The sequence below is a fragment of the Oryzias latipes genome, chromosome 5 (genome assembly GCF_002234675.1).
Source record: "Oryzias latipes chromosome 5, ASM223467v1".
NCBI lineage: Eukaryota > Metazoa > Chordata > Actinopteri > Beloniformes > Adrianichthyidae > Oryzias > Oryzias latipes.
In genome coordinates, this window is record NC_019863.2 from 24,574,930 (window position 1) to 24,588,525 (window position 13,596).

Consider the following 13,596-nt stretch of genomic DNA (forward strand, 5'->3'; position numbering starts at 1 on the left):
TGGCGTGGCGAGGGACAAGAAACGAGGAACATGGCATGACATGAACACCAGACAGGGATAATGGACCAACACAGGAGGAAGGCAGAGACAAGACTTATATACAGACAGGGCAGACAAGACACAGGTGAACACGATCAGGGCAGATAGGGACCAAAGGAAGTAAAACTCAAGAAACAAGACAGGAAACCTTTCAAAATAAAACAGGAAACAGAACCAAACCATGACAGAACAAGACAGAAAGCAAAAATCAATACAAAAGAAACTCAAACCATGACAAAATTAGGTGAACGTGTTTGCATTTTCTGCAGCTAATGCCTTACTCACTGCCCTTATGGGTGGATAGGGGTTGTCAGCAGGCACAAATAGGCAAAACTGTACTGAGCACACAGGGGGCCAGCGCAAAATGTTAAGATGACGTCTATTAAGGTGACTGCACAAGCCACAAGGGAACTGCAAGACACACCTGCACTCCACTTAAGAGCAGAGTACTCCTGTCTATGACCCTCCACAGGCCCAGATAACCCAAAAATCAGCAGTACCCATACAGGTCAATCCCCTGTACGAGTGCATGTAACTAAGACCTAAGTAGCAGTCACACTTGGTAGATTCTGCATAACAACAAGAGGTCTACAGAGGTCTATAAATATGCATTGCTTGCATTACTGGAGAAAAAAATGAATGCTGTTAGAAAAAATGTCTAAAGAAGTTTTCAAACCTCTCTCTGTTTCCTCAGGCACTCTGGAGCCTCATCTTTCAGCCTTACTGTGGATCGCCATGCTGGTGTCTCTTGCCATCGTCATAGTGTTGCCTCAGCCTCATGGAATCAGGGCACTTATTGCCTCCACTATTCTGCGCCTGATCTTCTCTGTGGGTTTAGAGCCCACCTTGCTGCTCCTGGGGGGTTTTAATGTAAGTGGACGACAGGAAAGCATTAATGATACCATGCAGCAGATTGCAGAGTGTTGTTTTATGTTCCTTCTCAGTTCTGTAATAAGGTGATATTCCTGACGAGCTTTGTCGGAAACCGAGGAACCTTCACACGTGGATACAAAGCCATGATCATGGATGTGGAGTTCCTGTATCACCTGCTCTACCTGATAATCTGTGGCCTGGGAGTTTTTGTCCATGTCTTCTTTTACAGCCTTCTAGTATGTGAGCATGCTTACACACAATCAAAAGCAATAGTACATTTCAATCTCTCGCTCAGTTCTTTCTTTTTAAAACTCATGTTTTTGTGCTTGTGTTTTATGCATTCCTTTTAGCTCTTTGATCTGGTTTACCGAGAAGAGACCTTACTCAACGTCATAAAGAGCGTCACGCGCAACGGCCGTTCCATTGTCCTGACTGCCGTGCTGGCTCTTATCTTGGTATACCTCTTCTCCATAGTAGGCTACATCTTCTTCAAAGACGATTTCATTTTGGCCGTCGACAGGATACCCAACAAAACACTTGGTACGCCAAGAACCATGTTTCTTTACATTCTTCTTTTCACCATCTCTAAACTATAAAAACATCCAGTTTTGCATAAAAGTGTGGATAAAATGTTTGAACACAGGGTTTTATGAAGTCAAGTTGTTAAGACAAAGCAGCAAGGCAGAGACCAGAGAAACCTCTAAAAGCATCAAATTGAAAGAAAAAGAAGTTTTTCTTCGAGTCGTTAGAAAATATTAAAGATAAAAAATATTTTAACTAACATAAAATGAGCAACCATTTGGTTGGCAATGTCTGGATATGGTAACAAAAGAATTCCAGTTAAACCTTATGAAGTTTTTAAGAGCTAAATTAAATTAGTCAATGCCCATTTTATCCAGATGAGTTTATATGATTGGGCTCATGTAAAGTGAATTCTTTCTGGAAAGTATGTAATTATAGAAAAATTATTTTCATAAAAGACATTTTAAGATCCTAGATTAAAAAAAATTAAACTAGCAAAACTATTGAATCCATTTTGCCTGTTAATTCCGGTTTAGACCAGATTTCTAGCATTGCTTCTTATGAAAGGCCCAAAAGACCCATCGGAAAGCAATTTGGTTTATTTACCTAAACTGTGCACATATGAGGCAAGACTGGAGAGAAATATCTCCCCCCTAACAGGAAAAAGAAGCCTGATGATTCATTCCTGCATGTTGATTCATTGATGTCAACAAGATCATGCTGCTGCAGCTTTTTCTATAAAAAAAAGATCAGTTATCACAAAAACATCGATGACAAAGGCATAGATCTCTTTTCTTTCTTCTTAAGGCGGACATTTTTAGCCTTAAAGCAGGTAAAAAGATGAAAATAACTGAGGCCAGGTTCATTCAAAAAGTGATTGTAAGGTGGTTTGTCAAGCAAAAAAGTAATCAAATTTTCTAAAAAGAAAGGTGACCCCTATTTAAAACAGGTATAAACATAAATTTAGTGCAGTTCTTAAAAGCTTTTGCTTAAATGAAATATTCATTCCAATCACTTGTCTTGTGTATTCATGCAATTTTGTAAAAGACCCACTCCGATCATATTTAAAAGCATTCCCAGTGGTTTTTTAAATATGATTATACCATTTTCTGGCAGAATCAAAGAACCTGTGTTGTTTTCTAGGACATAGACATAGTTTCTGCAGAGCAGCAGGAGTTCATTAGAAATTTGTCCGAGTTGCGGACCGTTGGTGCGGAGCAACGCCGCCCCCTTTCCATCCCTGTTGTGGAGCGAGAAGCTCGTGGCCTACCCTGTGTATTTTCTTTGTCACAGATTTACTCCTTTTCAAATAGCTTTTTTTGTCTGCTCTTAACTTACAACAATTTGCATAAAGAAATACTCTACTAATGCAACTCTGAGATTAATTTTCTTAATATGTGTCCTCCATCTTGAAAAAATGCCACATGTGAAAAGCATAAAAAACACAATTTTCACCAGAGTCGTCATTCTAAGACTTGCCTTCATCTTGTAAACTTTCCAACTACTTTATGTTTTCAATATTGTCTTCTTCTACTACTCTCTGACTTCCAGAGTGAAGCACTTTTAAAAACAAAACTGGAGTTAGGTCAGTTAATGAAGTCACCACTAGGGGCTTGTTATACAAGCAAGTCAGTTCGCTTTAACCTAAATAAAACAATCCAACTTGATAACAGAAATAAATGTTTTTACAGTATGTGCCTGTATTGTAACAATGTAATAATGTAGTTGAAATTTTATGAGCTGCCCTTTTTTTTTATTTAAAATTGAGAACAGGAACCAACAGGATCTTTAAATTGACAGATTAATCCTCATCTTTAGGACCCTTATTTAAGCATGTTTAGGCTTAAAAAATGTATGTCTTTCAAAGGTGAAATGAGGACCTAATATTTTTTTCCAAACAGAACATGGAGCCAGCATGGTGGGGGAGTTTTTCTCCAGTGGTGGATGTCAGAAGGAAAATGGAGAAAACTGCACCTCAGAGGCAGTCATGGATGGTAGGTTGAAGCCAAAGGTAAAAGTTTGCTCCAAAGGCCGAAGCTGCTCTTTGGGGTCAAATAGCTGTTTTCAGTAAAAAAAAAAAAAAAGAAGTTCGTGTTTGTTCTTGTAGGAGATTCCTGAGTGTTGGTGTGTGACTGTGCTCATGTCTGTGTATGTTTGCTTTGTCTTTCGGCTTTTGTGTGAATGACTGTGGCTCTGGGTGGCTCAGCCAGAGGCAATCTGCAGCGATGAACAGTCAGACTGTGTCAGCAATCATGGGACTGGAGAGGGGTGGGTCAGCTCTGGGTTCTCAGGGAGAGGGGTCAAACTCCTTTTAGTCTTTAGACCTGAAGAAGGGGGCTCGAGGTGGAAAAGTCATGAGATTGAACCCCATCAGGTCTCTGGAACCATTCAGTGATAGCACAGAGGCTCATTTTCAACTGAACACCCTAACATTGAGCAGTCAGCCATGTCCAAAACTGTCTTGTCCAACGCCTCATTTCTGACCTTATCAAGACTTCCAAATCAGACACAACCTGGATTAGCTAATTATGGTCTGATTACCCCTTCTTTCTGTTGAGGTTTAAAGGAAACTCAAACATTTAAATGTGGCTTTTTGGACTAAACACATTTTTCTAATTTGTGATAGAAGTCTACTCTTTCATGTTTTTTAATGCAGATTATATCTCAGACATGTATCTAAAAGGGTCATTTTTATTGTTTTACAGCTTCCATTGCAGTCCACCCATCAGTGGTAATTGAGGACAAAGAGCGAACGTGCGATTCACTGCTCATGTGTATTGTCACTGTCTTGAGCCATGGCCTCCGGAGTGGAGGAGGTGTTGGGGACGTGTTAAGAAAACCATCCAAAGAGGTAATGGTGAACAGAAGCACAACGTCACCTAAAACAGCATAAAACATTTTGCTTGAAGCCTGAAACCATTTTCCCATCTTATCCTGAGCTGCTTTTTTGTGAAAACAAAGCACACAGCCTGTATTTCACCACTGCCTGTGCAGCTTGAATTGGGTGGTTGGTTTGTTAAATGCAGTAAAAGGCTGCAATCTGTCAACAGAAGCTCAGGATGATTGAGGGATGTGCTCAGCTGAAAGCATTCCACCAGCAACTGATAGTTGCTGTGCAGACTGGGGAAAAGCATCCAATCTATGAGGGTTTTTAACAGCCATTTGAGCCAAACATTAACCAAATTACTTGTATAAATTGTTGTGTGTATATATATGTATATATGTATGTATATACGTGTGTGTGTGTGTGTGTGTGTGTGTGTGAAACCACATAAAAAACTGCTGTGAAAAAGTACTTGTTCCCTATTGAAATGTGTTTGTAAACTAGTCACAGTTAAATGAAGTATGTCAGATAAATGTGAAAATATCATAAAGATACACTAGGTCAGTGTTTTTCAACCTTTTCTGAGCCACGGCACACTTTAACCTTAAAAAAAATCCCGCGGCACACCAGCATCCAAAAAAAAAAAAAAAGGAAACACTCATAGTCTGTATTGATCTACAGCCCCTGCACAATCTCACATGCATTTTTGAGATAATTGTTACAGAAAAAGCTGGAAACTGCAGCTGTTTTTTTCTAAAAGATGGAATAAAAGTTAAGTTAGAAGATTTAAAAACAGTTTGTGTGTTCGTTAGTTTCAAGACGTTTAACAACAGATCTCCTTTTGCGCTGTCACTCTCACAACCCAATGCATCATGGGAAATGTAGTGCATAAAGCGGCCGAAGATCGGTTTTTGGAGCTTCATTGTTTTGTTCACTTGTTCCACGGTCTGATACCGGATTCTGTGGAAAGCTACACCGCTAAAGACGAGCTTTAGCTGGTATTTCTGTTAGAACTGAGCGACTTTACGAGCTAAATAGGGACAAGGAAGTGAAGACTTTAAGCACTTCTGATTGGTCAGACCGATGACATGTGATTAACCCCCCCAACACGGGACTTTTCCAAAATACAGCCGAAGGTGCAGCTGAATCGCGGTACGTCATTCTTATCAAAATGTCTTTAATAAAATAAAATAAACGCAAAGAAAAGGTATTTTACGATCTTTTATATTCCTAACTACTCAGTGTTTTATCAGGGCCTGTTTGGATGAACAGAGAGCTAAAATCCTGGAGATGGGAAATGTTTTTAGATCAGTTAATGAGGGCCATCTCCCACGGCACACTAGTGTGCCGCGGCACACTGGTTGAAAAACACTGCACTAGGTTACCTCGGTACATTCAGTGTGCTTTTATTTAAGTCGTGTCACCAGGGGGCCCCACAGATCCCACCTACACTTTTGCATCATATTTGAAATGCAGCTGCACAAACTCTATGAATTAGTAATAGGTCAGTAGCACGATGAAAGTAGAAATGGTGAGGTGTTTATCTGTCTGCGAAAGGTTTTGGTTTTTCAGATTTGTTAAGCAAATGTTGAAAACTGCGCATTGATTGGACAACCAAGAATCAACTTTTAGAATTAGGATCTGTAGGTTTTGAAGCCAACGTTATTGAAATCAGTCAAAACACAGCAGAGCTGTACATTTCTGTGTACATCTGTGAGGACTGCTTCATGTAAACAGATTTGAAAGTTAATTTTGTGGGAAGTACTTGTAATTAAAGTCAATGCTTTAGCTCATTTAAACATACAGTATATAAACACATCTTTACTGGAAATACTAGCCCACCGCAAAGGGGAATTCTCTTGTGTTAAATAAAAAAAGTGATCATGCAGTTTTGTTTTGTTTTTTTACTTTGGCAGGAACCCCTGTTTGCAGCCAGAGTTATCTATGACCTGCTCTTCTTCTTCATGGTCATCATTATTGTTCTAAACCTGATCTTTGGTGTCATCATTGACACATTCGCTGACCTGAGGAGTGAGAAACAGAAGAAAGAGGAAATCCTCAAGACGACCTGTTTTATTTGCGGTGAGAAGATTTATTTGACTTCTTTTGTGTAGATATATTTACATGTGTGTTTTCCTTTTTTCTTCTGCGTCCAATCTTTAGGGCACATCTTTTACTTTGTTTTTTTTTTTCATGATTATTTTCTTATAATACTCCCGTCTAACAGTCAAACAAAGATGGCGCTCATTTCCGTCCGTGTTAAAACTGCAGTCTGAGCCTGACGAGATGCACACACCAAAGCCTATAGGTGACATCAATTTAGGAGAAGACAATCGAGTGGTCTGCTCCAGCACCGCAGCTCTCATACAAGCTGCTGTTCTGCAGCTTCACATCGAGGCTGTTAGCAAAATGAGGGCTGTTTTTCTGGTTAAACACCCCACGCCTCCTCTTCCCAGAATGAATAGTTAGTCATGGTAGGTGCTGCTGTGGAGGAGGAGTGTTTCTTCCTGTTGCCATATGGTGCTTGACCACGTTAGACTGTACACAGACACTGGCCTCGGCAGTCGCTGCGCCGCATTTCTTCTGAAAGTGTGCTTCGCTCAAACTTTGTGTGTTGCAACCCGGCATACTCCCTTTCGTGTTACGCCCGACAAAACCTTTTAAAAGCTGATTTAGTGCTGAAAAATGTTACTTGAAGGCTATGAGTAAGACTTACCGCTGACGTTTTTATTTGCACATTCCCGCATGACCCCGTTTCCTCTTTTTTTCCCACTCATTTAGATGAGTAGAACAATTATTTCATCATGCAGCTTCTTTACTTTTGAGAAGTGAGAGTAATGTTTGTTTGGTCTGCATGTGTGCATTTTTCCACTTTTAGGTTTGGAAAGAGACAAGTTTGACAACAAGACAGTTACTTTTGAGGAGCACATCAAAGTTGAGCACAACATGTGGCACTACTTGTTCTTCATCGTCCTGGTGAAGGTCAAGGACTCCACAGAGTACACAGGTCCAGAGAGTTACGTGGCAGAAATGATCCGGGTGAGGATGCTAACGTGCAATTGCATTTTAAACAGTTTCCCTGCAGAGGTTTAAGCCAATACTTTTAAAATTACAATCCACCGTTTATTTAATTTATTTGGGGAAAATGACATTTGTACTGAATTGGTTCAGTTTAGTACAATTCTTTCAATTTAAATTGCATAAATATTAGACAAAAGTATCAATCATTCACATCCAAACATATTTCAATAATTTTTATTGGAAATATAATATCGGAAGATTTGTATTTTTATAAAAGACAAACAAGATAGTTTGGTGCAAGATAGGAATTACTGAATTAAAAAAGCAGCACAAAAGAAGATTTTCACAGGATAAAAAGATCATTAAAAGTGTTTTCTTTATTAAAATATTTTACAAAATATGTTTTTGGCTTTTTATGCATCATATTTATTACTTAAATATTTTATTTATATTGGACCATAGGTATGCATAAATGTTCTGGTGAAGCAGAAAAGAGGTCATGTATTTATAAAACAACCTTTTCTCTTCGTGCTTTTTTTTGTAGGTGTAAAAATTGAACATTTTTTCCTTTTTTTTCTTTTCTTTTTTTTAAATTCCTTTTTATCAAAGTCCCAGATAAACAACGCTAAAACATCTGCATTTAACACATTTTAACACAATTGCAAAACTACCCAAAAAGCGTTTAACACAAATTGTAAACTTTATAATTTGATGCTGCTTTGCAGGATTGGACAGCAGCAGAAAAGACATTAGAATGTAGAAGATGGTTAGTTTGTTCCTATTTTAGTGGGCAATCAAGCATCACAGTACGTATGTCGATCTTGACAGTTTAAGATTTTTTTTCATGAAAGTTTTTATTAAGAACATAATGATGCAGTACTTAGCACATCCACACTTCTTTTAATTTGAACCTTCTTTTGAACATGGACAGAAAAAGAAACATTTAAGTAGGGAAAAAAATACAGAGAAATATATACGTAAGTAAAATAAACAGTAAAAAAACAGCACAGTTAAATACAATGAGATAGTACAGCGGTTACGTAAGGGTTACTGGGCGACGAAGTGTGCATTATCACTTTTTAACACAGTGGAGGACGGTTGCTTCCACGAAGTGCGTTAAAAAATGATAATGCACACTTCGAAGGCCATTAACCCGCTTATACCATGTAATTCTTGTTTTTTTTCCCGATTTGGACCGCTTTTCTTACAAATAGTCGGCGTCGCGCCACACCACCGCTGCAGTCAAAATTCGGCGATATACAGCGATATATATATATGCTTATCTTTCCGATGGGTTGAATAAAGCATCAGGTCAGAGAGAAAGTTCACCTGTTACCGCTTGTTTTTGTCCAAATGATGAAGCAAAAGGTTGTTTTAAAGAAGCCGGCGCAGTGATACAAAACATTTAAACTAGGTGACCAGAACTTCTTTTTTCACCGTGTGGTTATCCTGTGGTATATCACTTTTTAATGCGCACCCAGCAGCCAATCAGAATCGAGTATTCACCCGGACCATGGTATAATAAGGATCTAGTTAAGGTCAGATCTAAATGATGCAATGAATGCCCCCCACGGTTTCCATTGTCAAATCTATGAATTGAAAAATATAATCCAATTTTTTTTACATCAATATCAATAAAACACATTTGCTACTTGGTACTTGTTGTTACATTACACTTTATGATCTCCATCTTCAGAAATGAAGACAAAGAACTTTTGCAAACTTTCTGGTGGGGCGCTGTTTTAAACTTTAAACATGCCACACAAAGGTTACAGTTTGATTAATAACATTCTAGGCCTATTATAAAATAATCCTGTAACAATTCACTGTTTTTTGTACGTATTACATACATTTAACAGCCAATTTAGATGCTCGTAAAGGTTTTTTTAAGACTGATACTAGGACAAAATATAATATTTAAGTTAACACTTTGACACTCCTGGTGATGACCTTTTTAAGTCTTTGTTTCTCTTTCTTATATTTTCATGACTGTAAGAACCTTATAATTTTGGTATAATAGATGTTAACAAATGCCTTTAGCCTGTTTAGACTTTGAGCATCCTCTTAAACACTTTATTTTTTGGAAAAAGAACGTTCTTCCTGGTTGCTTGTGCATTCTGTGCCTTTATTCAGAAATGCCTTCACATTTTTCTGCCTCTTTTGGTCCAGACTGTTATGTAATCCTCACCTTCATAGGTATGTAATCCTAAAGTATTATCCTATCAGTCAGCTTTGTGAATGGAGCGCGCTCACTCAGAGTCTGCGTTTGGCTTAAATGGTGTTAATCCCCCGAAGCAGCTGTGCCGGGCTCAGTCACTGAGCACGCGCTCACATGCACATCATGGACCCTGAGATGTGGATGCAGCAAAGAGTTTAGCACTTTTGTCTTTTGTTTCTCCGTTTGAGGTCACGGTTGAGAAAGCAACCGAGAGTCATCAGTTAAAATCTTTGGTAAAAAAGTAAAAAAAAAATGTAAAAAAATGATGCTTGTTTTGTTTGCCGAGCAGACTCATGACATGTACACCATGAGAGAGCACTTCATCGCTCCAGGAAAGCCCCACTTTGTGAAGCTGTTGCTTTTCTGACGCACTTGTGCTGCTGCTGCTGGTTTCTGAAGGTTTCCTATTATATTTAACCCAGTTTTCTGTCTTTGTTCTTGATCGGCTGTGGTCAGTCTTGTGAGTAATCACCTGATTTTGGATTAACCCCCATCGTCTCTCTCCTATTAACCTTGGACCCCTGGGAGCCTAACGGAGTTGGTCATGGGGGCTCTCTGATCAGCAGCTTTCAGGCTTAGCAGAGACGCTGCACATTATGCAGACCTTGATGACCTGTCAGGTGATTGGCTTGTCTATTACGATTGACCCCCAGCTTCACATGCAGCTTCTTCATGCAGTCCAAAAAGATCAAAACGCTCATAGAGCTTCTCTCACAAAGAGCATTAACCGTTCACAAGGAAGGGTTACATTCTTGAAAGGATATTGTTCCTTTCTTTTAGGTTTATCTGTCTATTGCTTGCTTTGATTATTTAATCTGGTCTTCACAAGATGTCCCACTCCCACTACGTCGCTCGCAGGAGACCACTATGCAGGATTTCCCTGGTTCAACCCTGACAACCAACATACCAAACTGACAGGGAGAAACTCAGCGTATAGGCTATAAAAAGCCTTTCTACCCATATTAAAGAACAATAATCCCTAAGCATTAATACCAATATATAAACATGCAGAGACAACAGCGTCTACATGCTTCAGTTCAAGTTCAAGCCAGTAAACCAAACATCTCTCTCGAAAAACAAGAGTGCAGAACTCTTTTCAGCTGGGTGTGACCCAGCCTAGCAGCCTGTTGGATCCTCATGACCTGCTTTTCCTTTCCCTCCTGACCTCTGGTAGGTTGACAGACCTGTCATTCTTCTGCCATAGATTTTCCAGGAAAACAGCAAACACGTTTGGCAGGATGTTTAAAAGTTAAGAGGCCAGGAACCAGGAAGCTGTTGTGCTTTTACACAGAAAAACTGTCCAAATCAGCTGTATTTTGATCAGTTTCATGACTTTGGTGAAAGTCAGGTAAATTTAAGGAATTAGTCCAGTCTGGTATCAAAAAAGTCACAATTCACTATTAGTAACTAATTTCTACAAACATGAGAAAGTACGGATTGACATTTTTATAATTATACCATCAAAATGCAGGTAGACTTGTTTACAATCTACTTTTATATATTTTCTTAACACAAATTACTTTACCAATTTACAAAAGATTGAGTTTATCCTCTGGGAATAAAGGCCTATATAAGTAGAAAAACGTACAACATTTGGGATTTTATTTTTGTGTTCATACGGCATTTAGAAAGACAACTAAATATATATATATACATATTTTATTTTGTAGTGATTCAATTCATGTCTTACCTTTTCAGCAATAAAATTTATCGACCCCTAAACTTGTGGAGATATGCTGAGTTAAATGTTGTTGAGTATTTTGGGCTTTTCCCACCAGTGGGGGTATTTGTCAGAACTTTTAAATTAAACACTTTAAATTAAATTTTTCATTGTGTTCTTTAAATAGATTGACTTGAATACATATAAAAGAGCAGACATGTCTTGTGTATCTACAGTATAGACTTGATTTTCTGATTTAAATTATTTTGTTAGAAATTTAAACAGAAAGTGAAACCTTTTTTTTTTTTTTTGAAAACATGTTTTCAAATTTTTACATTTAAGTCAAGTTATTTTTTTTTTTATCTTTTACTTTACACTATAGCCGGGGAGATATGTGCTTTTGTCTTTAGGAGGAGGTCATGGGCTTTTAGGGCAAAGTGAGAAGAGTATTTCAGTAATCAATAATTTAATTTACCAATAAAACCTGCATTCATTTGACATTTTGTGGTTGCCATCTTCCAGAGAACTGGCTGACTAACTGTGCAGCAAGTTGCAAACTTTAAACTGCATTCATGCAAAATATGTAAGAAATGATGTGCGTATGCTGTGCAGATAAAGTAAAAAGTTTCAAATAAAACAGAGAAAATGGTTTCATTTTTTTTCAAACGGATTCAAGATCAATTGTTAAAATTGTTTTTATGTAAAATTAAAAAAAAGGGAAAAAAGTTTTTTTCAGTAAAACACAAATAATGTCTTAGAACACCTCCCTTAAACAAATAATGTCTTACCTCACCTGTAAGTGGTGGTTCACTGTGCAATTAATGCTCACTGGTGAAACAATGACTTCTGATGCTGCAAACATTTCTACTCTTATTTTTATTTATTTTTATTTTTATGTATTCTGGTGCTTTGCTGTAACAGTTTGCTTATGGCATCTTTTCTGATTCTAGTATTTTTATGCAGGATTTGTTTTATTTATTGGAAATTTTATCTGGTGATTTAAATCTGGAGATTAGCTATACTTTCTTGGAAAAACAAAAAGAAAACAATTTTTTTCGTTACTGTTGGAAATATACTTTACCAGAAATGTTATTTTGGAGCTTTATATATATATTTTTTTTCTCTGCGGGTTTTTGTCTCTGTTTCGTTTTTCTTGATGCTACTGTAACATGGAAGATGCGGCTGGACATAAGGGGGTGTACAAGTCAGACTACTCTGACAATGACTGGGATTGACGTCAACAGTAAAGAGCTCTGGGTGAAATGTCACATCAAATGTGTAAAAAGATGATGCATTGTTCACACTCATTGGCCCAATTACTGCTTACTGCGTCTGACACTTGGAGACGGCAGTCCCTGCTGCAACTTTCAAATGTCTTTGCTTACGACTTCTCCGTGTGGACGTGCCGCCACAGCAGGGGGAAAATGAAATTCTTACAAATATTGTCGTCTGTTGAAATGTGTGATTTTTCTTTTTCTTGTTTTTTTCCTTGGTCTGTAAGTGAGTGGGCTGTCACCATATCAGGTGGCTTGTGGCATGACTTTGACGTTTTCTGTTGCTGTTTTAACCACACAGCATCCTGTTTCTCTGTCACTGCCCGTGCGGTTTCAATCATGAAAAATGTACTTCCGTCACTTCCATTGAACCAGCGTGTTGTAGAGTCTTTATTTGGGTCTGCGCTCATCAATTTACTGGAAGTGCTTTCATGGAAACAGTGCCGGGCTACTGATGTCAAATAAACAGCGCGTCTTTAGTGTATTAACATCCATGGGAAAATGTAATTGACGTATTTTTGGTGCAAATTTCTTAAGTAAAATCGGTGAGCAGAGATTTTATTAGCGTTTTTGTCTCTTCTAGTAGTATTGTTCCTGATGTATTTTTTTATTTTAAAAGGTTAAAATGTATGTGTTCATTTTTTTTAACAAAGTTTAAATAATATGTTTCACCACTAGAGTTGCATGTGGAAAAGGAGACCACTCTTTGCAATTTCATACAGAGTTTAGCTAAGCTAAGATTGTTGGCTAGACCACATTCCTTTACACAACACACAAACACACAGCAGAGCTTCCGGCGGCAGACTGTTGTCATTGACTTTGTCCATCAGGTGACTCAGAAAATAAACTACTGATGAGGGCAGCAAGACTTTTCAACTCCTTTAATAGGTGAGAACAATAGATGGAGTAGCTGTGTAACTGTTTATTTCAACAAAGCTTCGATTCATATCATTATTTGCAGTTGATGATCCGATTCATAGTTGATATCATTTCATTAGATCCACCGACGTCACATCAGGACATCTTTAGGCAAAACTTCAACCAATGTGACTCAGAGATAATTACCTGGGTATTGAACAGAGCAGGTGAAGTTTTCCAGATTCCCTCTATTTCTTGCGAGATAATCAAGTGTAAATTAAATATGTGTACAAACAAACAAGCAAAA

The 13,596-nt window shown here is 38.0% G+C and overlaps 1 protein-coding gene across 14 annotated transcripts in view; it reads left to right on the forward strand.

The window, feature by feature from the left end:
- The window catches only part of LOC101155104 (inositol 1,4,5-trisphosphate receptor type 1), a 109,262-nt gene that overhangs the window by 86,940 nt on the left and 8,726 nt on the right, over positions 1-13,596 (forward strand). For all 14 annotated transcript variants that reach the window (XM_020703413.2, XM_020703419.2, XM_020703417.2 and 11 more), the window contains 7 exons: positions 734-909; positions 984-1,148; positions 1,263-1,452; positions 3,336-3,428; positions 4,140-4,285; positions 6,175-6,340; positions 7,137-7,297. In XM_020703413.2, the coding sequence (XP_020559072.1) occupies positions 734-909; positions 984-1,148; positions 1,263-1,452; positions 3,336-3,428; positions 4,140-4,285; positions 6,175-6,340; positions 7,137-7,297 (1,097 nt within the window). The remainder of the gene's footprint in view (positions 1-733; positions 910-983; positions 1,149-1,262; positions 1,453-3,335; positions 3,429-4,139; positions 4,286-6,174; positions 6,341-7,136; positions 7,298-13,596) is intronic.